Here is a 23,274-nt window from a genome sequence, read left to right as displayed (position 1 = left end):
GTTGCCAACTGTCCCGTATTAGCCAGGACATCCCGTATATTGGGCTAAATTGGTTTGTCCCGTACGGGACCGCCCTTGTCCCGTATTAGGCCCAGCGGGGCGCTGTGGGCCCGGACGCTGTAGGACAGGACGCTGTAGGCCCGGATGCTGTAGGCCCGGACGCTGTAGGCCCGGACACTGTAGGTCTGGACAGTGTAGGTACGGACAGTGTAGGTCCGGACACTGTAGGCCCGGACACTGTAGGTCTGGACAGTGTAGGTACGGACAGTGTAGGTCTGGACTGTGTAGGTACGGACAGTGTTGGCTTGGACAGTGTAGGCCTGGACAGTGTAGGCCCGGAGGCCCGGGCGCCGCCTAACTGAGGTTGCGTAGTAACCCGCCTCCCGGCCCAGGCGGCCGCCATTGCTGGAGCGGGAGCACGTGGCCGCCATCTGGGTGAGGTCATATGGGGCGCTGGGCGGTGACATCACCTTTTGTCCCTTATTTGGGAATTAGATAGTTGGCAACCCCTAAGTTTAATGTAGGTTTATTATCGTTACGTGTACGGAAACACAGTGAAAAAGTCTGTCTCCGATCAAATCGGGTAATACCATAAATGGAAGAGAGACCATGTTAGAAACATAGAAAGATAGAAAATAGGTGCAGGAGTAGGCCATTCGGCCCTTCGAGCCAGCACCGCCATTCAATATGATCATGGTTGGTCATCCAAAATCAATACCCTGTTCCTGCTTTCTCCCCATATCCCTTGATTCCGTTAGCCCCGAGAGCTATTGGAACCGTTGGAAAGAGTGCGGAGAAGATTTACGAGGATGTTGCCAGGACTGGAGGGTGTGAGCTGCAGGGAGAGGTTGGGGCAGGCTGAGACTTTATTCCTTGGAGTGCAGGAGGATGAGGGGTGATCTTATAGAGCTTTAGTTGAGTTTGGTTGAGAGATAGTGTGGAAACAGGCTCTTCGGCCCACCGAGTCTGTGCTGACCAGCGATCCCCACACACTAACACTAGGGACAATTTCCAATTTTACCAAAGCCAATTAATCTACAAACCTGTACGTCTTTGGAGTGTGGGAGGAAACCAGAACACCCGGAGAAAACCCACGCGGGTCACGGGGAGAACGTACAAGTTGTATAGCACTTCACAGGTGCACAGACTGGGTAAAGCACTTCTCTTTACCCAGAGTAGGGAAATCAAGAACCAGAGGACATAGGTTTAAAGTGAGGCGGGAAAGATTTAATAGGGAACCTGAGAGGCAACTTTATCACTCAGAGGGTGGTGAGTGTATGGAACGAGCTGCCGGAGGAGGTAGTTGAGGCTGGGACTATCACAACATTTAAAAGACACCTGGACAGGTACATGTCTAATGGGACCTCCGTTGTCAGAGTGAGGCCCAGCGTAAATTGGAGGAACAGCACCTCATATTTCGCTTGGGCAGTTTACAACCCAGTGGTATGAACATCTAACTTCAGATAGTCCCTGCTTTCCCTTTCCATCCCCTCCCCCTTCCCAGTTCTCCCACTGGTCTTCCTGTCTCCGACTACATCCTATCTTTGTCCCACCCCCTCTCCTGACATCAGTCTGAAGAAGGGTCTCAACCTGAAACGTCACCCATTCCTTCTCTCCTGAGATGCTGCCTGACCCGCTGAGTTACTCCAGCACTCTGTGAAACGTCACCTATCCATGTTCTCCACAGATGCTGCCTGATCCGCTGAGTTACTCCAGCACTCTGTGAAACGTCACCTATCCATGTTCTCCATAGATGCTGCCTGACCCGTTGAGTTACTCCAGCACTCTTTGAAACGTCACCTATCCATGTTCTCCACAGATGCTGCCTGACCCGCTGAGTTACTCCAGCACTCTGTGAAACGTCACCTATCCATGTTCTCCACAGATGCTGCCTGACCCGCTGAGTTACTCCAGCACTCTGTGAAACGTCACCTATCCATGTTCTCCACAGATGCTGCCTGATCCGCTGAGTTACTCCAGCACTCTGTGAAACGTCACCTATCCATGTTCTCCACAGATGCTGCCTGACCCACTGAGTTACTCCAGCATTTTGTGTCTACCTTGGACAGGTAAATGGATAGGACAAGTTTAGAGGGATATGGGCCAAATGCGGGCAGATGGGACTAGTGTAGTTGGGGCATCTTGGGCTGCATAGACAAGTTGGGCCAAATGGCCTGTTTCTTGCTGTATGTGTACAATCCAGCCAAACACAAGTACAATAGGTAGAAACATAGAAACATAGAAAAAAGTTGCAGGAATAGGCCATTCGGCCCATCAAGTCTACTCCGCCATTCAATCATGGCTGATCTATCTCTCCCTCCTAACCCCATTCTCCTGCCTTCTCCCCATAATCCCTGACACCCGCACTAATCAACAATCTATCTGTCTCTGCCTTAAATATATCCACTGACTTGGCCTCCACAGCCGTCTGTGGCAAAGAATTCCACAAATTCACCACCCTCTGACTAAAGAAATTCCTCCTCATCTCCTTCCTAATTCTGAGGTTGTGACCTCTAGTCCTAGACTCTCCCACTAGTGGAAACATCCTCTCCAATACGAACATGGCTGATCATCCAAAATCAGTACCCCGTTCCTGCTTTCTCCCCACATCCCTTAGTTCCGTTAGCCCTAAGAGCTAAATCCAACTCTCTCTTGAATACATCTCAAAGGTCGAGCAAAGGGGACAATGCCCATGATTGTTGGTACAGATTAAAAATTGCACTAGATCTAGAAATAGAAACATAGAAAATAGGTGCAAGAGGAGGCCATTCGGCCCTTCGAGCCAGCACCGCCATTCATTGTGATCATGGCTGATCGTCCACAATCAGTAACCTATGCCTGCCTTCTCCCCATATCCCTTGATTCCACTAGCCCCTAGAGCTCTATCTAACTATCTCTTAAATCCATCCAGTGAATTGGCCTCCCCTGCCCTCTGTGGCAGAGAATTCCACAAATTCATAACTCTCTGGGTGAAAAAGTTCCTCCTCACCTCAGTTTTAAATGGCCTCCCCTTTATTCTAAGACTGTGCCCCTTGGTTCTGGACTCGCCCAACATTGGGAACATTTTTCCTGCATCTAGCTTGTCCAGTCCTTTTATAATTGTATACGTCTCTATAAGATCCCCTCTCATCCTTCTAAACTCCAGAAGTGGGGAATCTAGTAACATCTAGTAACAAGGTCAGAATCTTTTCTCTTTCTTTTTATCTTTGGTATACACCAGAATCTGCAGTTCCTTCCTACACTATAAAAAGCTTTCTCTTTCCTGTTTTTGAGAGCTAGTTTTCCACCCATGTGCTGATATGTTTACCCCATGTTAAACACTGTTATGTTTAAAACAGTGGCTTCGTTTTAAAACCAGCGAATTTTAGTTGGTGTAGGAAGAAACTGTAGGATGAAGGCAGACACAAAGTTGGAGTAACTCAGTGGGTCAGGCAGCATCTCTGGAGAGAAGGAATGGGTGACGTTTCGGGTCTAGTCCCTTCTTCAGACTGATGTCAGGGGAGGGGGCGGGACAAATATAGAATGTAGTGGGAGATAGGAAGGCTAGTGGGAGAACTGGGATGGTGGAAGGGATGGAGAGGGAAAGCAGGGACTATCTGAAGTTAGAGAAGTCAATGTTCATACCGCTGGGGTGTAAACTACCCAAGCGAAATATGAGGTGCCGTTCCTCCAATTTGCGCTGGGCCTCACTCTGACAATGGAGGAGGCCCAGGACAGAAAGGTCAGACTGGGAGTGGGAGGGGGAGTTGAAGTGCTGAGCTACCAGGAGATCAAGTTGGTTAAGGCGGACTGAGCAGAGGTGTTGAGCGAAACGATCGCCGAGCCTGCGCTTGGTCTCGCCGATGTAGAGAATTGACAACTGTAACAGCGGATAAAGTAGATGAGGTTGGAGGAGGTGCAGGAATAAACTGCAGATGCTGGTTTAAACTGAAGATAGACACAAAATGCTGGAGTAACTCAGCGGGTCAGGCAGCATCTCTGAAGGGAAGGAGCTGTTATCAGACAACTGAACCATTCGACCAGCAACCAGAGAGCGGTCCTGAACTACTATCTACCTCATTGGTGACCCTCGGACTACTTTGATCGGTCTTTACTGGCTTTACCTTGCATTAAACGTTATTCCCTCACCGGACAGTGTAGGCCCGGATACTGTCCATCCCCTCCCCCTTCCCAGTTCTCCCACCAGTCTGACTGTCTCTGTATATTCTATCTCTGTCCCGCCATCAGTCTGAAGAAGGGTCTCGTCCCGAAACGTCACCCTTTCCTTCTCTCCAGGGATGCTGCCTGACCCGCTGAGTTACTCCAGCATTTCGTGCCTAATGTAGAACAGGACAGTGTAGCAAGGAACTGCAGATGCAGGTTTACATGGAAGATAGACACAGAGTGCTGGAGTAACTCAGCGGGTCAGGCAGCATCTGTGGAGAACATGGATAGGTGACGTTTCACAGAGTGCTGGAGTAACTCAGCGGGTCAGGCAGCATCTCAGGAGAGAAGGAATGCGTGACGTTTCGGATTGAGACCCTTCTTCAGACTGATGTCAGGGGAGGGGGTGGGACAAAGATAGGATGTAGTCGGAGACAGGAAGACTAGTGGGAGAACTGGGGAGGGGGAGGGGATGGAGAGAAAGACTCTTCAGATTCTTCAGTCTGAAGAAGGGCCTGGACCTCAATTGTAATGGTGCATTGTCTTTCCGCTGACTGGTTAGCACGCAACAAAAAGCTTTTCACTGTACCTCGGTACACGTGACAATAAACTCAACTGAACTGAATGGTTTATTCACAAAATGCTGGAGTAACTCAGCAGGTCAGGCAGCATCTCGGGAGAGAAGGAATGGGTGACGTTTCGGGTCGAGACCCTTCTTCAGACTGAATGGTCTTTGGTATTTGCAGAGTTCGGGGTCATGAACTAACTATTCTTCTGGTTATGGTTTCTAAAGCAAGTGCTGGCTCCATTCTCAGCTGAGCGTGATGAGGATTTTATGCGGTTGCCACTTCCCATATTTTTCAGTGGTGAATGACCCGTGAACTACGAGGCTAGCTTAATCCATTGCATTTTGTGCCATAAAAACAGAACGTCGGTTGCTCGTTCACACCAAAGATAGACAGGAAATTCTGGACCAACAATTAAGTCATGGGTTCATAGAGTCATAGGGTCATCGAACCATAGAGTTGTGCAGTTGCAGAGGCTCGGAGCACAGCTTGCTTTGGGACATCCTTGCTATTGAGGCAGTGCAGCGTAGGTTCGCCAGGTTAATCCCCGGGATGGCGGGACTGTCATGTGAGGAAAGATTGGAAAGGCTGGGCTTGTATTCACTGGAGTTTAGAAGGATGAGAGGGGATCTGATAGAGGCGGTATAAAATTATAAAAGGACTGGACAAGCTAGATGCAGGAAAAATGTTCCCAATGTTGGGCGAGTCCAGAACCAGGGGCCACAGTCTAAGAATAAAGGGGAGGCCATTTAAAACTGAGGTGAGAAGAAACTTTTTCACCCAGAGAGTTGTGAATTTGTGGAATTCTCTGCCACAGAGGGCAGTGGAGGCCAATTCACTGGATCAATTTAAAAGAGAGTTAGATAGAGCTCGAGGGGCTAGTGGAATCAAGGGATATGGGGAGAAGGCAGGCACGGGTTACTGATTTTGGATGATCAGCCATGATCACAATGAATGGCGGTGCTGGTCTCTTCCAGCAACTATTTTCTATGTTTCTATATAACAACTCCATCTAGGACTGTAAGAAATTGCAGCGAATTGTGGACGCAGCCCAGACCATGGCACAAACCAGCCTCCCTTCCATTAACTCCATTTAAACCTCACGCTGCCTCGGCAAGGCCAGCAGGATAATCATAGAAACATAGAAAATAGGTGCAGGAGGAGGCAATCTGGCCCTTCGAGCCGGACGCTGTAGGCCCGGACGCTGTAGGCCCGGACGCTGTAGGCCCGGACGCTGTAGGCCCCGACACTGTAGGCCCGGACGCTGTAGGCCCGGACGCTGTAGGCCCCGACACTGTAGGCCCGGACGCTGTAGGCCCCGACACTGTAGGCCCGGACGCTGTAGGCCCCGACACTGTAGGCCCAGACGCTGTAGGCCCGGACACTGTAGATCCCGACAGTTTAGGTCCTGACACTGTAGGTTTCCGACATTTTAGCTCCGGAAAGTGTAGGCTTGTAGGCCCGTGCGCCGCCTAAGGGGGTTGCATAGCAACCCTGCCTCCCGGCCCGGGCGGCCGTCATTGGTGGAGCGGGAGCACGTGGCCGCTGGCTGGGTGAGGTCACGTGGGGCATGGGGTGGTGACGTCACCTTGTCCCGTATTTGGGAGTGAGGAAGTTGGCAACCCCTAGATAAGGGACGAATGCAAGCAAATGAGACTAGCCCAGTGGGCCTACTTGGCATGGACAAGCTGGGCCAAAGGGCCTGTTTCTGTGCTGTACAGCTCTCTGACTCATTCAAACGCTGCAGATGCTGGAAACTTGAGTATAAAAAAACCTTCATTAAAATCGACGATTTATCTGTGGTTTTAATAGACTTATGAAGAAATAGAAGAAGTTGTGGTAAGTACCCACAGAGGCTGGTGGGTGTATGGGACAAGCTGACAGGGGAAGGAGAGGAGGCAGGGACTGCAACAGCATTTAAAAGACATTTGGACAGATGAATGGACAGGACAGGATTGGAGGGATCTGGGCCAAACGTGGGCAGGTGCGACTAGTGTAGATGGGCCATGTTGGCCGGCGTGGGCGAGTTGGGCTGCAGGATCTGTTTTCACGCTTATCATATCATATCATATCATATATATACAGCACGGAAACAGGCCTTTTCGGCCCACCAAGTCCGCGCCGCCCAGCGATCCCCGTACATTAACACTATCCTACACCCACTAGGGACAATTTTTACATTTACCCAGCCAATTAACCTACATACCTGTACGTCTTTGGAGTGTGGGAGGAAACCGAAGATCTCGGAGAAAACCCACGCAGGTCACGGGGAGAACGTACAAACTCCCTTACAGTGCAGCACCCGTAGTCAGGATCGAACCTGAGTCTCCGACGCTGCATTCGCTGTAAAGCAGCAACTCTACCGCTGCGCTACCGTGTTATGACTCAAAGAAATGGTGGTGATGGTACCTTGCACATTTTTATTGGTTTAGAGGGTAGACACATAATGCTGGAGTAACTCAACGGGCCAGGCAGCATCTCTGGAGAGAAGGAATGGGTGACGTTTTGGATCGAAACCCTTCTACAGACTTTTCTCAGGAGAGAAGGAATGGGTGACGTTTTCAGGTCGAGGCCTTCTTCAGACTGAAGAATCTGGAGAGTCTGAAGAAGGGTCTCGACCGAAACGTCACCCATTCCTTCTCTGCAGAGATGCTGCTGACCCGCTGAGTTACTCCAGCATTTTGTGTCTATCTTCCATGTAAACCAGCATCTGCAGTTCCTTGCTACACTGTATTGTACTGTTCTACATTAGGCACAAAATGCTGGAGTAACTCAGGCAGCATCCTGGAGAGAAGGAATGGGTGACGTTTCTGGTCGAGACCCTCCTTCAGACTTTTGCGGGACAGAGATAGAATGTAGTCAGAGACAGTCAGACTGGTGGGAGAACTGGGAAGGGGGAGGGGATGGAGAGAGAGGGAAAGCAAGGGTTACTTGAAGTTAGAGAAGTCAATGTTCAAACCGCTGGGGTGCAAGCTGCCCAAGCCAAATATGAGGTTGCTGTTCCTCCAATTTGCACTGGGCCTCACTAAAGGGGTGCCAACGTTCTCATTCCAAATAAGGGACAAGGTAACATCTCGCCCTGCGCCCCATGTGACCTCACCCATCCAGCAGCCACGTGCTCCCGCTCACCAATGGCGGCCTCCCGGTCCGGGAGGTGGGTTGCAATGCCACCTCCCTTTAGGCAGCGCCTGGGCCTCCAGGCCAACAGTGTCCGGGCCTACAGTGTCCGGGCCTACAAGTGTCCGGGCCTACATTGCCGGGCTACACTGTCGGGCCCTACACTGTCCGGGCCTACAGTCCGGGCTACACGAGTCCGGGCCTACAGTGTCCGGGCCCACAGTGTCCGGGCCCCACAGTGTCCGAGCCACAGTGTCCGGGCCCACAGTGTCCGAGCCACAGTGTCCGGCCCACAGTGTCCGGGCCTACACTGTCCGGGCCTACAGTGTCCGGGCCTACACTGTCCGGGGCCTGCAGTGTCCGGGCCCACAGTGTCCGGGCCTACAGCGCGCCCTGGGCCTAATACAAGACAAGGGCGGTCCTGTACGGGACAAACCAATTTAGCCCACAATACGGGATGTCCCGGCTAATATGGGACAGTTGGCGACCCTAGCTCACTCTGACAGGGGAGGAGGTCCAGGACAGAAAGGCCAGTGTGGGAATGGGAGGGGGAGTTGAAGAGTTGAGCCACCATTTTCTGTGCAGTTCTCTGCTGTGGGGCCATGATTCTGACCATTCACACGCGTGTTCATGTGCAGAGCAGCAACAGCTGGCAGGAGATCGGGCTGAGGGCGAACTGCGGAACAAGATGGAGGTGCGGACGCGGCGGTGAGGCATGATCATGGAGCCGGGCGGTCGCGGGCACCGGGCGGATTCCAACCTCCGGCCTCACACCTCCAGGTTCACTGTCGGGAGGATGCCCTCCTGCCCCAAACCACTGCCCAACACCCAGGCAGCTGTGCGCCCAGCGCCAGATGTGAAGGTAAGAGATAGAATCATCGAAAATAGGTGCAGGAGGAGGCCATTCGGCCCTTCGAGCCAGCATCGCCATTCACCGTGATCATGGCTGATCATTCACAATCAGTAACCTGTTCCGCTTTCTCCCCATACCGTTTCCATTAGCTTGATTCCGTTAGCCCTAAGAGCTCAATCTAACTCTATCTCTCTTGAAAACCTGCCTCAACTACTCTCTCTCTCTCTCTCTCTCTCTCTCTCTCTCTCTCTCTCTCTCTCTCTCTCTCTCTCTCTCTCTCTCTCTCTCTCTCTCTCTCTCTCTCTCTCTCTCTCTCTCTCTCTCTCTCTCTCTCTCTCTCTCTCTCTCTCTCTCTCTCTCTCTCTCACTCTCTCTCTCTCTCTCTCTCTCTCTCTCTCTCTCTCTCTCTCTCTCTCTCTCTCTCTCTCTCTCTCTCTCTCTCTCTCCTCTCTCTCTCTCTCTCCTCTCTCTCTCTCTCTCTCTCTCTCTTCTCTCTTCTCTCTCTCTCTCTCTCCTCTCTCTCTCTCTCTCTCTCTCTGACGATTCTAGGCCCACCATACTAACCATTGGCCTGCCGTTCAAATGGTTGTTATATTTTAATTTTTTTGTGCTTTTTAAACTAAAAAAAACACTTTTAAAACTTTAATAAGTTTGATTGGCTCCACCCCCACCTCCCCCCAACGTGGGGCCCGTGGGTCCTGATTGGCTACCTCCGTGTTTGACGTCACAATGGAAACCCAACGTGTCGCGAGCATGCGGCAGTTGGGGCCCGTTGATCCAGACACTTACGTAAGATGGCCGCCGGATCCACGCATGCGCAGTTGGGGCCCGTTGACCCAACACTTACGTAAGATGGCCGCCGGATCCACGCGCGTGCAGTTGGGGCCCGTTGACCCAACACTTACATAAGATGGCCGCCGGATCCGCGCGCGTGCAGTTGGGGGCCCGTTGATCCAACACTTACGTAAGATGGCCGCCTCATCCGCGCAGTGCGCAGTTGGGGAAGGGTTGCCCCCCGATTGGGTGTGGGGACCCGCCCGAGTGACGGGAAGTGGCGGCCAATGGGGGTGGGGGGGGGGTGAGGAGAGCCGTCCTGCTGCTGCCCGCTGTAATGGATCGCACCGGGGCCGGGGTGAGTGGCTCACTCTCCCCTTTCCTCTCTCCCTTGCCCTCCCCCGAACTGGGGGAGTTTTAATGTGGGTTGAGGGGGGATGGAGCGGGGTGAGTATCGTCAGAGGGCGGAGGATTGCCGAGCCCGCAGGAGAGGGAGAGGTCCATGCTCGTATAGTATATACCCATAAGAAGGTTGCCTTCAAGCTCCGATTAAATCTTTCCCCTTTCACCTCCAGTTCTTGATTACTCTACCCTGAGTTAAAGACTGTACATTTGCTTTATCTATTCCCCTCAGTGTGTGTAGGATAGTGTTAGTGTGCAGGGATCGCTGGGCGGCACGGACTCGGTGGGCCGAAGAGCCTGGTTCCTCGCTGTATCTCTAAATCTAAATCTAAATTCCAGTGTATACAAGCCTAGTCGCTCCAGTCTTTCAACATATTGATCCGTTGTCCGTAATATGACAATTAAACACTCACTTCTCTCGTCCCGTCTTTGTCTCGTCAAAGGAGAAATGCCAACGAGAAGCGGCCTACCTCTTCAAGCTGGAGCAGTCCTTCAAGAATCAGTTGTCGGATATTAAAGCTCAGATTCTACAGCCTCTTGTCAAAGCTGGTGAGTGACTGTTAGATATCACATTATCCTACAACCTCAGGAACGGCTCATCAGTGATAGAAACATTGAAACGTAGAAAATAAGGTGCAGGAGGAGGCCACTCGGCCCTTCGAGCCAGCACCGCCATTCAATAGACAATAGACAATAGGTGCAGGAGGAGGCCATTCGGCCCTTCGAGCCAGCACCGCCATTCGTTGTGATCATGGCTGATCGTCCACAATCAGTAACCCGTGCCTGCCTTCTCCCCATACCCTTGATTCCACTAGCCCCTAGAGCTCTATCTAACTCTCTTTTAAATACATCCAGTGAATTGGCCTCCACTGCCCTCTGTGGCAGAGAATTCCACAAATTCACAAATCTCTGGGTGAAAAAGTTTTTTCTCACCTCAGTTGTAAATGGCCTCACCTTTATTCTTAGACTGTGGCCCTGGTTCTGGACCCCCCCCCCCCCCCCCAACATTGGGAACATTTTTCCTGCATCTACCTTGTCCGGTCCTTTTATAATTTAATACTTTTCTATAAGATCCCCTCTCATCCTTCTAAACTCCAGTGAATAGGAGCAGAATTAGGCCCTTCGGCCCATCAAGTCTACGCCATGCAATCATGGCTGATCTATCTCTCCCCCTCAACCCCATTCTCCCGCCTTCTCCCCATAACCCCCGACACCCGTACTAATCTAGAATCTATCTATCTCTGCCTTAAAAATACCCATTGACTTGGCCTCCACAGCCTTCTGTGGCAATGAATTCCACAGATTCATCACCCTCTGACTAAAGAGTAAAGGCTCAGTGTGGAAGGACTTGACTTCAAGATGATGTTGTGAAGTTGGAAAGGTTACAGAGAAGACTTACGAGGATGTTTCCAGGACTCGAGGGCCTGAGCTACAGGGAGAGGTTGGGCAGGGGAGGACTTTATTCCTTGGAGCGCAGGTGGATGAGGGGTGATCTTATAGAGGTGCACAAAATCATGAGAGGAATAGATCGGGCAAAAGCATATTTTCCCAATTATTAGGGGTGAAATTAATATAAATAGTAGGGGAAAACTCATATATACATGCTTTAACAATCCCAAAGGAAATAACTATTTCAAAAACATGAAACAGGAGAAAAACTCTTCTTAGAGTCATAGAGTGATACAGTGTGGAAACAGGCCCTTCGGCCCAACTTGCCCATACCGGCCAACATGTCCCAGCTACCCTAGTCCCACCTGCCTGCGCTTGGTCCATATCCTTCCAAACCTGTCCTATCCATGTACCTGTCTAACTGTTTCTTAAACGATGTGATAGTCCCAGCCTCAACTACCTACTCTGGCAGCTTTTCCATACACCCACCACCCTCTGTGTGAAAAAGTTACGCCTCGGATTCCTATTAAATCTTTCCCCCTTCAGCTTGAACCTATGTCCTCTGGTCCTCGATTCCCCTACTCTTGGTAAAAGACTCTGTGCATCTACCCGATCTATTCCTCTCATGATTTTGTACACCTCTATAAGATCTCCCCTCATCCTCCTGCGCTCCATGGAATAGGGACCCAGCCTACTCAACCTCTCCCTAAAGCTCACACCCTCTTAGAGTAATAGTCATATAGCGTGGAAACAGGCCCTTCGGCCCAACTTGCCCACACCGGCCAACATGCCCCAGCTACACTAATCCCACCTGCCTGCGTTTGGTCCCACATTTAAGAAACAGTTAGACAGATACATGGATAGGACAGGTTTGGAGGGATATGGGCCAAACGCAGGCTAGTGGGACTAGTGTAGATGGGACATGTTGGTCGGCATGGGTAAGTTGGACCGAAGGGCCTGTTACCACACTGTATGAATCTATGACTCTGACTACCAACGGATAGAAAACGATGGACAAAGTCAGGACGACATGGATAGGTGACCCTGCAGATTCAGACCCTTGAAGAAGGGTTCCTACCCGAAACATCGCCTGGTCCTTTTCTCCAGAGATAATGCCTGCACTGTTCCTGTGCTATGTTCTAAATCATGTTGGCTAACTAGGAGGAATTATCTGCTCGGTTTTTAAAAGGGTCTGATTCTAACTTCCTAAGATCATAAGTGATAGGAGCAGAATTAGCCCATTCTGCCCATCCAGTTTACTGCACCATTCAATCATGGCTGATCTATCTTAGGTCATAAGGTCATAAGTGATAGGAGCAGAATTAGGCCATTCGGCCCATCCAGTTTACTCCACCATTCAACCATGGCTGATCTATCTCTCCCTCCAAAGCCCATTCTCCTGCCTTCTCCCCATAACCCCCGACACCCGCACTGATCAAGAATCTGTAAATCTCCACTGACTGTTGCTGTGTTGGACACCAAAGTACGAGCATCTTGTGTTAGTGTCTGTTGATCAGGACGCATCACAGCTTGGTTTGGGAACAGCTCCATCCAAGACCACAAGAAATTGCAGAGAATTGTGGACTCAGCCCAGACCATCGCACAAACCAACCTCCCTTCCATTGACTCCATCTACACCTCACGCTGCCTCGGCAAGGCCACCAGCATCATCAAGGACCAGTCTCACCCCGGCCACTCCCTCTTCTCCCCTCTCCCATCGGGCAAGAGGTACAGAAGTGTGAAAACGCACACCTCCAGATTCAGGGACAGTTTCTTCCCGGCTGTTATCAGGCAACTGAACCATCCCACCACAACCAGAGAGCAGTGCTGAACTACTATCTACCTCATTGGTGACCCTCGGACTATCCTTGATCAGACTTTGCCGGCTTTACCTTGCACTAAACGTTATTCCCTTATCCTGTGTCAGTACACTGTAAATAGTTTGATTGTAATCATGTATTGTGTTTCTGCTGACTGGTTTAGTTTAGTTTAGTTTAGGGATAGAGCGCGGAAACAGGCCCTTCGGCCCACCGGGTCCGTGCCGACCAGCAATCCCTGCACACTAACTCTACCCTACACCCACGAGGGACAATCTTTACAATTAACAAGCCGAGTACGTCTTTGGAGTGTGGGGGGAAACCGAAGATCTCGGAGAAAACCCACGCAGGTCATGGGGAGAACGTGCAAACTCCGTACAGACAGCGCCCGTAGTCGGGATGGAACCCGGTTCTCTGGCGCTGCAAGTGCTGTAAGGCAGCAACTCTACCGCTGCGCCACTGTGTACTCCCTATGACTGCGTGGGTTTCCTCTGATTTCTAACGCCACTGCCTGCCTACCTTCTTCCACTTAGCGTTTTCCACGTTTATTCCCTTTCCACAGAGGCGGCTGATCTGAAGTCACGCTCACACCTGAAGGAGCACCTGTCTGTGTTGGAGACAACTTTTGACGTTCTCTGCAATCGGTCGGAAGACCACTGCTTGCTCCTCAACGAAAACCGCTCTCCCACCCACAGAGAGCTCTACCTGGTCAAAGATGCTCAACACCTGAAGGAGGCTTACATCAAGTAAGTCAGCTGGGTCAGAAGAGAGTAGGGGTGCCAACTATCTCACTCCCAAATACGGGACAAGGTGACGTCACCGCCCCACGTGACCTAACCCAGCCAGCGGTCACGTGCTCCTGATCCACCAATGGCGGCCGCCCATGATGAGAGGCGGGTTGCTAAGCAACCTCCACTAGGCAGCACCCGGGCCTCTGGGCCTTCACTGTAGGCACAGATTTTAACCAGCATCTGCAGTTTTTTTTCCTACCACACTGTCTGGGCCTACAGCGTCCGGGCCTACAGTGTCCGGACCTACAGCGTGTGTGTGTGTGTGAGCTCAGTGCTGTGTGTGTGGTATCTCAGTGCTGCATGCAGGTACAGCAGGCAGTGAAGAAAGCCAATGGAATGTTGGCCTTCATAACAAGAGGAGTTGAGTATAGGAGCAAAGAGGTCCTTCTGCAGTTGTACCGGGCCCTAGTGAGACCGCACCTGGATTACTGTGTGCAGTTTTGGTCTCCAAATTTGAGGAAGGACATTCTTGCTATTGAGGGCGTGCAGCGTAGGTTTACCAGGTTAATTCTCGGAATGGCGGGACTGTCGTACGTTGAAAGACTGGAGCGACTGGGCTTGTATACACTGGAATTTAGAAGGATGAGAGGGGATCTTATTGAAACATATAAGATTATTAAGGGATTGGACACGTTAGAGGCAGGAAACATGTTCCCAGTGTTGGGGGAGTCCAGAACTAGGGGCCACAGTTTAAGAATAAGGGATAGGCCATTTAGAACTGAGATGAGGAAAAACTCAGAGAGTTGTGAATCTGTGGAATTCTCTGCCTCAGAAGGCAGTGGAGGCCAATTCTCTGAATGCATTCAAGAGAGAGCTAGATAGAGCTCTTAAGGATAGCGGAGTCAGGGGGTATGGGGAGAAGGCAGGAACGGGGTACTGATTGTGGAATGATCAGCCATGATCACATTGAATGGCGGTGCTGGCTCGAAGGGCCGAATGGCCTCCTCCTGCACCTATTGTCTGTGGTGTTAGTGCAATGTGCCTTTAAGACTACACAGGTCTATTGGTAGGGGGTCATCAGAGGGCGACAGGGAGGAGCCCGGCGGAGTAGATGGCGGTTGAATAAACACTCGCGTAAAAACACAGTCGGACTCACTGTATCTTTTTAAAGAACACAACATTGTCTATTGTCTATTGTGTGGTAGCTCAGTGCTTGTTTATCTTTTTCTCTTCCAGATACTACATGACGTTCACAAACTATGTCGTTCTCAGTGGTTTCGAGCACAATGCCAAACAAACCAGGTATGACACAGACGGGAAACAGCCATGCTTCACACCTACACCTGACCCGCTGAGTTACTCCAGCACTCTGTGAAACGTCACCTATCCATGTTCTCCACAGATGCTGCCTGACCCGCTGAGTTACTCCAGCACTCTGTGAAACGTCACCTATCCATGTTCTCCACAGATGCTGCCTGACCCGCTGAGTTACTCTGGCATTTTGTGTCTAAAAAGGTCTGATTGTTGTAGAGAAGGTTCATGGTGAATACTCAGTGCCAGAGGAGGTAGATACAAACGCAGCATTTAAACGGCATTTGGACAGGTACTTGGATATGGAAAGTTTACCTGAGCAATGTGGGCAGATGGGACCAGTGTAGATGGGGCCACCTTGGTCAGCATGGGCAAGTTGGGCCGAAGGGCCTTGATCCGTGCTGCATGATGACTCTGACTCTATCACTTGATGACTTTACATTTGTATATATGTGTTGGGTGTTAACGTTAGCAAATGGGACTAGCTTTGATGAGGCATGTTGGCCAACATGGATAAGTTGGGCCGAAAGACACGTTTCCAGCATAACTCTATGCTGTGTCAAGCGGGACTGTTGTCAAGCTGGAAAGGGGACAGAGAAGATTTACGAGCATGTTGCCAGGACTTGAATGTCTAAGCTATAGGGAGAGGTTGAGCAGGCTGGGTCTCTATTCCATGGAGCGCAGGAGGATGAGGGATGATCTGATAGAGGTGTATAGAATCATGAGAGGAATAGATCGGGTAGATGCACAGTCTTTTACCCAGAGTAGGGGAATCGAGGACCAGAGGACATAGGTTCAAGGTGAAGGGGAAAAGATTTAATAGGAATCTGAGGGGTAACCTTTCCACACAGAGGGTGGTGGGTGTATGGAACGAGCTGCTGGAAGAGGTAGTTGAGGCTGGGACTATCCCATCGTTTAAGAAACAGTTAGACGGCTACATGGATTGGACAGGTTTGGAGGGATATGGACCAAGCGCAGGCAGGTGGGACTAGTGTAGCTGGGACATTGTTGGCCGTCGTGGGCAAGTTGGGCCGAAGGGCTTGTTTCCACACTGTGTCACTCTGTGACTCTGTGACTCTATGACCAATGTAGAACCCTGAAATTGGCGGTAAACATTGTACCGAAAATTCTGTGATTGTTGAACATCCTAATGTTATTGCCTTCTAACGGTTTAACTGTAATTGCAGTGACTACTGGAAAAAGAACAAGAAAACGTTGAAGCGTTACCACTTGGATTCGTCCTCTATTCCGATGAGCTTGCAACGTATCCTCCAGGAGCCCATGCACCTCCAAGTGCATAAGTACATTGACATCCTCAGGAAACTCAGCTGGGGCTTGCAGCAGGTCAGTGTACTGAACGTAGGCTTGCCAACTCTACCATATTAGGCACGGGGAGGTGTTGTAGGCTCAGACGCTGTAGGCTCGGACGCTGTAGGCCCGGACGGCTGCAGGCCCGGACGCTGTAGGCCCGGACGCTGTAGGCCCGAACGCTGTAGGCCCGGACGCTGTAAGCCCGGACGCTGTAAACCCAGACGCTGTAGGCCCGGACGCTGCAGGCCCGGACGCTGCAGGCCCGGACGCTGCAGGCCCGGACGCTGCAGGCCCGGACGCTGTAGGCCCGGACGCTGTAGGCCCGGACGCTGTAGGCCCGGACGCTGTAGGCCCGGACGCTGTAGGCCCGGACGCTGTAGGCCCGGACGCTGTAAGCCCAGACGCTGTAGGCCCAGACGCTGTAAGCCCGGACGCTGCAGGCCCGGACGCTGCAGGCCCAGATAATGTTGGCCCGGGCGCTGCCTAACGGTGGTTGCGTAGCAATCCGCCTCCCGGCCCGGGCGATCGCCATTGGTGGAACGGGAGTACGTGGCCGCTGGCTGGGTGAGGTCAGGTGGGGCGATACCTTGTCCCTTATCTGGGAGTGAGATAGTTGGCACCCCTAACTCAACGCCATTTCAACTTACAAACTGAATTACAATGTGATACAATGAACTGCAGATGCTGGTTTATACCAAAGATAGATACATAAGTTCATAGGTTCGTAAGTTCTAGTAGCTGAATTGGGCCATTCGGCCCATCATGTCTACTCCACCATTCAATCATGGATGATCTATCTCTCCCTCCTAACCCCATTCTCCTGCCTTCTCCCCATAACACCCGTACTAATCAATAATCTGTCAATCTCTGATTTAAAAATATCCTTTGACTTGGTCTCCACAATCGTCTGTGGCAAAGTGCTGGAGTAACTCAGCGGGTCAGGCAGCATCTGTGGAGAACATGGATGGGTGACGTTTCACAGAGTGCTGGAGTAACTCAGCGGGTCAGGCAGCATCTGTGGAGAACATGGATAGGTGACGTTTCACAGAGTGCTGGAGTAACTCAGCGGGTCAGGCAGAATCGCTGGAGAACATGGATGGGTGATGTTTTGAGTCTAAGAGTCATAGAACAGTTCTATGATTTCCTAAGACTCTTGGACTCAAAATGTTGCCTAACCAAGTTCATATAACAAGGGTCTCGAGCTGAAACCCATTCCTGCTCTCCAGAGATGTCTGCCTGTCCCGCTGAGTTACTCCAGCAATCTGTGTCTACCATGATACATTCACATGCATGAACATAGAACACTACACCACAGGAACTGGCCCTTCGGCCCGCAATGTCTGTGCCAAACTTGTTGCCCAGACCTGCAGGTAATTCATATATCCCTGTCTATCCTCGCCCTGTACCTCACACCCTCTAACCCAGGCATCGTTGTGCTAAACCCCCTCAGCACCCTCTCCAAAGCCTCTTGTGATGGAGCGACCAGAACTGCACACAATATTCCAAATGCAGCCCGACCAAAGTCCAATAAACCTACAGCATGCATTCCTGACTATTATTCTTAAAGACCCAGCCTACAAAAGCAATCATAACATATTATCTCAATGGTGCCAGATTAGGAAAAAGGGAAGTGCAACAAGACATGGGTGTCCTTGTACACCGGTCACTGAAAGTAAACATGCAGGTACAGCAGGCAGTGAAGAAAGCTAATGGCGTGTTGACCTTCATATGAGAGGATTTGAGTACAGGAGTAAAGAGGTCCTTAGACTGCAGTTGTATAGGACCCTGGTGAGACCGCACGTGGAGTACTGTGTGCAGTTTTGGTCTCCAAATTTGAGGAAGGACATCCTTGCTATTGAGGCAGTGCAGAGTAGGTTCACGAGGTTAATCCATGGGATGGCGGGACTGTCATATGAGGAAAGATTGGAAAGACTGGGCTTGTATTCACTGGAATTTAGAAGGATGAGAGGGAATCTTATATAGAAACGTATAAAATTATAAAATGACTGGACAAGTTAGATGCAGGAAAAATGTTCCCAATGTTGGGGGAGTCCAGAACCAGGGGCCACAGTCTAAGAATAAAGGGGAGCCCATTTAAAACTGAGGTGAGAGAAAAAAAAAATTCACCCAGAGAGTTGTGAATTTGTGGAATTCTCTGCCACAGAGGGCAGTGGAGGCCAATTCACTGGATGAATTTAAAAGAGAGTTAGATAGAGCTCTAGGGGCTGGGGGAATCAAGGGATGTGGGGAGAAGGCAGGCACGGGTTACTGATTGTGGATGATCAGCCATGATCACAATGAATGGCGGTGCTGGCTCGTAGGGCCAAATGGCCTCCTCCTGTTTTCTATGTTTCTATGTTTGTATATTCCTTCTTTAATACTCTATCTACTTGTGTCGGGACTTTTAAGGAGTTACAGATATGGACTCTGATATGAATGAATGAATGAATGAATGAATGAATGAATGAATGAATGAATGAATGAATGAATGAATGAATGAATGAATGAATAGGTATATTGGCCAAGTATGTGCAGATACAAGGAATGTGCCTTGGTGCTCCGCTCACAAATGACAACACAAACATACAGTTAACAATTAATAATAAAGCATAAACACATCAAAACCATAAGGATACAACATTACGGTCTAAACATGTGGGTGAAAATAAACCAGAGCAAAAAAGAGACTCCAGACTTTGGTTGTTGAGTAGAACTATCACTCGTGGAAAAAAATATGTTTTTATGTCCGGCTGTGGCTGCTTTGACAGTCCGGAGTCGCCTTCCAGAGGGAAGTGCCTCGAAGAGTTTGTGGCCAGGGTGAGAGGGGTCAGAGATGATCTTGCCCGCTCGCTTCCTGGCCCTTGCAGATTCCTCTAAACATGGGCGAATAATTATACAGCACGGAAACAGGCCCTTCGGCCCAACTCATCCATGTCGACATGGTTGGCTACCATTTGCCTGATTTTGAAAACAGGCCCTTCGGCCCACTGAGCCCACGCAGACCAGCGATCGCCCGTACACTAGTTCTATCCTACACGCTAAGGGCAATACACACAGACCAATTAACCTAGAGGCCTGCACGTCTTTGGAGTTTATAGGTACAGTGCGGAAACAGGCCCTTTTGGCCCGCTGGGTCCGCGCCGACCAGCGATCCCCGCACATTAACACTATCCTACACCCACTAGGGACAATTCTTTTAACATTTACCAAGCCAATTAACCTACAAACCTGCACGTCTTTGGAGTGTGGGAGGAAACCGGAGCACCCGGAAAAAACCCACGGGGATCACAGGGAGAACGTACAGACAGCAGCCGTAGTCAGGATGGAAGCCGGGTCTTTGGGGCTGCGAGGCAGCAACTCTACCGCTGCGCCACCGTGCCGCCCTAGAGATTGGTCAAGTTGTTAGGATTGCTCGTCTGTGTCATCTGCAGAACCTGGAGACCAGACCCATCACAGAAGCGCTGGTGACATTCATAGACCTCGACAAGTGGATCCAGCAGTCCCTGGATGTGGCGGCCTCGACCAAAACACTCTGGGCCTCGCTCGGAAGCAAAGTAACTGTGAGTAGCAGACACACTCTGATCGACATTATCTCCGTCGATGGCAATTCTTCATTCCTTTAGCTCATCATTGTCACGTGAACCGAGGTGCAGTGAAAAGATTTTTGTTTTGCTTTTAAAGCTGAGGTGAGAAAAAACCCTTTTTCACCCAGAGAGTTGTGAATTTGTGGAATTCTCTGCCACAGAGGGCAGTGGAGGCCGATTCACTGGATGAATTTAAAAGAGAGTTAGATAGAGCTCTAGGGGCTAGTGGAATCAAGGGATATGGGGAGAAGGCAGGCATGGGTTACTGATTGCGGATGATCAGCCATGATCACAATGAATGGCGGTGCTGGCTCGAAGGGCCAAATAGCCTCCTCCTGCACCTATTTTCTATGTTTCTAAGTTTCTATGTTGCGGGTTATCCAGTCAGCGGAAAGACAATACGATTACAATCGAGCCGTCTGCAGTGTACAGATATAGGATAAAGGGAATAACGTTTAGTGCAAGGTAAAGTCCAGTAAAGTCTGATTAAAGACATTACAATATGCTTTGCAGCCAATTACAGACACGTTTAAAATATTATGTGTAAAAGGAACATTCAGGAAGATAGACAGAGTGCTGGAGTAACTCAGCGGGTCAGGCAGCATCTGTGGAGAACACGGATAGGTGACGTTTCACAGAGTGCTGGAGTAACTCAGCGGGTCAGGCAGCGTCTGTGGAGAACATGGATAGGTGACGTTTCACAGAGTGCTGGAGTAATTCAGCGGATCAGGCAGCATCTGTGGAGAGAAGGAATGGGTGACGTTTCACAGAGTGCTGGAGTAACTCAGCGGGTCAGGCAGCATCTGTGGAGAACATGGATAGGTGACGTTTCACAGAGTGCTGGAGTAACTCAGCGGGTCAGGCAGCATCTGTGGAGAACATGGACAGGTGACGTTTCACAGAGTGCTGGAGTAACTCAGCGGGTCAGGCAGCATCTGTGGAGAACATGGATAGGTGATGTTTCACAGAGTGTTGGAGTAACTCATCGGGTCAGGCAGCATCTCTGGAGATAAGGAATAGGTGATGTTTCGGGTCGAGACCCTTCCTCTAGACATCCATTGTAAAGATGAAGGATCAGGGACCTGACCCACTGAATTACTCCAGCTTTTTGTGTCCACCGAGGTACAGTGAAAAGCTTTTGTTGCGTGCTAACCAGTCAGTGGAAAGACAATACGAGATAACAATCGAGCCATTCACAGTGTACAGATACATGATAAGGGAATAATGTTTAGTGCAAGGTGAAGCCAGCAACATCTGATCAAAGGTAGTCCGAGGGTCACCAATGAGGTAGATAGTAGTTCAGCACTGCTCTCTGGTTGTGGTGGGATGGTTCAGTTGCCTGATAACAGCCGGGAAGAAACTGCCCCTGAATCTGGAGGTGTGCGTTTTCACACTTCTGTACCTTTTGCTTGATGGGAGAGGGGAGAAGAGAGAGTGGCCGGGGTGAGACTAGTCCTTGATGATGCTGCTGGCCTTGCCAAGGCAGCGTGAGGTGTAGATGGAGTCAGTGGAAGGGAGGTTGGTTTGTGTGATGGTCTGGGCCATGTTTACAGGCAAAGGTTCCTGATCCGAAACGTTACTGAACCACGTTCATGTCCATCGGTTATCGGAGGAGAAGTGGGTGTTTTGGCCCATTGAGTCCACTGTGTGTCTACATGATTGATGAGTCAGGGAGCTGTGTGGGACCTTAAATCAGGAACTAGGAGCATCAAGTGACCTCATGACTACTTTAGCGCAGCAGTAGACACCGGCCCGTCTCTCTCACTTCCCAATCTCCGTACTGCCAGCTCACCCCACTGCTGTAACTCACAAATGATGCAAATCATCCTTCATAATGTTATTTTCTCCCTAGGTCATAAGGTCATGCAAACTCATGACGCTTTAGAGTCATAGAGTGATACAGTGTGGAAACAGGCCCTTCGGCCCAACTCGCCCACACCGCCCAACATTGTCCCAGCTGCCCTAGTCCCACCTGCCCGCATTTGGCCCATATCCCTCCAAACCTGTCCTATCCATGTACCTGTCTAACTGTTTCTGAAATGGTGAAATGGTACCTGCATAATGGCAACATTTTTATTTATTTTTATTATTTATTATTTATTTATCTTTTAAAATTGATTTTTTTCTTCTTTTTTTTTCCCAGTCAATACAATACAACAGATTGACCATGCAGTTTTCAGTCAGAGAGTTGTGAATCTGTGGAATTCTCTGCCTCAGAAGGCAGTGGAGGCCAATTCTCTGAATGCTTTCAAGAGAGAGCTAGATAGAGCTCTTAAGGATAGCGGAGCCAGGGGGTATGGGGAGAAGGCAGGAACGGGGTACTGATTGAGAATGATCAGCCATGATCACATTGAATGGCGGTGCTGGCTCGAAGGGCCGAATGGCCTCCTCCTGCACCTATTGTCTATTGTCTATTGTCTATTGAAAGTTAAATAGTGCAAAAAAAACATTGCATCAAAAACTAAAACAATATAATCACACATGTTATTTTCTGACCGAAAAAAAATAAAGGTGTTGGTTGAAGTCAAAGCTTATTATGCCTACCCATAATACTTAACAAAATATATATTTTTTTAAACCCCACATCATAGGTCAGAAGCAGATAAACAAAAAATAGAAAGAATCTGGAGTATGGTGTGCAGTTCTGGTCGCCAAATTATAGGAAGGATGTCGACAAAATGGAGAGGGTACAGAGGAGATTTACTAGAATGTTGTCTGGGTTTCAGCACTTAGGCTACAGAGAGAGGTTGAACAGGTTGGGTCTTTATTCTTTGGAGCGTAGAAGGTTGAGGGGGGACTTGATAGAGGTTTTTTAAATTTTGAGAGGGACGGACAGAGTTGACGTGGGTAGGCTTTTCCCTTTGAGAGTGGGGAAGATTCCAACAAGGGGACATAGCTTCAGAATTGAGGGACAAAGGTTTAGGGGTAACATGAGGGGGAACTTCTTTACTCAGAGGGTGGTGGCTGTATGGAATGGGCTTCCGGTGGAAGTGGTGGAGGCAGGCTCGATTTTATTATTTAAGAGTAAATTGGATAGGTATATGGATAAGAGGGGATTAGAGGGTTATGGTCTGAGTGCAGGTAGATGAGACTAGGTCAGGGAGAGTGGTCGGCGTGGACTGGTAGGGCCGGACAGGCCTGTTTCCATGCTGTAGTTGTTGTATGTTATATGTTATAAACGCACATATCGGCAAGAACCATCATTTCTGTCATGTCTGTCATTTCTCAGTGCTGATCACACATTTTGGATCTTTCAATTATAATATTTGTGAACAT

At 49.9% G+C, this 23,274-nt stretch overlaps 1 protein-coding gene across 1 annotated transcript in view; it reads left to right on the top strand.

Annotated features, from left to right (window-relative positions):
- Nucleotides 1-23,274, top strand: part of LOC144592973 (ALS2 C-terminal-like protein) — a 73,322-nt gene that overhangs the window by 5,124 nt on the left and 44,924 nt on the right. The window contains exons 2-7 of the mRNA XM_078398376.1: nucleotides 8,465-8,688; nucleotides 10,299-10,404; nucleotides 13,624-13,807; nucleotides 15,029-15,094; nucleotides 16,291-16,447; nucleotides 19,846-19,974. Of these exons, the coding sequence (XP_078254502.1) occupies nucleotides 8,542-8,688; nucleotides 10,299-10,404; nucleotides 13,624-13,807; nucleotides 15,029-15,094; nucleotides 16,291-16,447; nucleotides 19,846-19,974 (789 nt within the window). The 5' untranslated portion in view covers nucleotides 8,465-8,541. The remainder of the gene's footprint in view (nucleotides 1-8,464; nucleotides 8,689-10,298; nucleotides 10,405-13,623; nucleotides 13,808-15,028; nucleotides 15,095-16,290; nucleotides 16,448-19,845; nucleotides 19,975-23,274) is intronic.

Source organism: Rhinoraja longicauda, chromosome 4 (assembly GCF_053455715.1).
Source record: "Rhinoraja longicauda isolate Sanriku21f chromosome 4, sRhiLon1.1, whole genome shotgun sequence".
Taxonomy (NCBI): Eukaryota; Metazoa; Chordata; class Chondrichthyes; order Rajiformes; family Arhynchobatidae; genus Rhinoraja; species Rhinoraja longicauda.
Note: the sequence above shows the minus strand (reverse complement) of the source record. Positions and strands in the feature narration are given on the sequence as shown.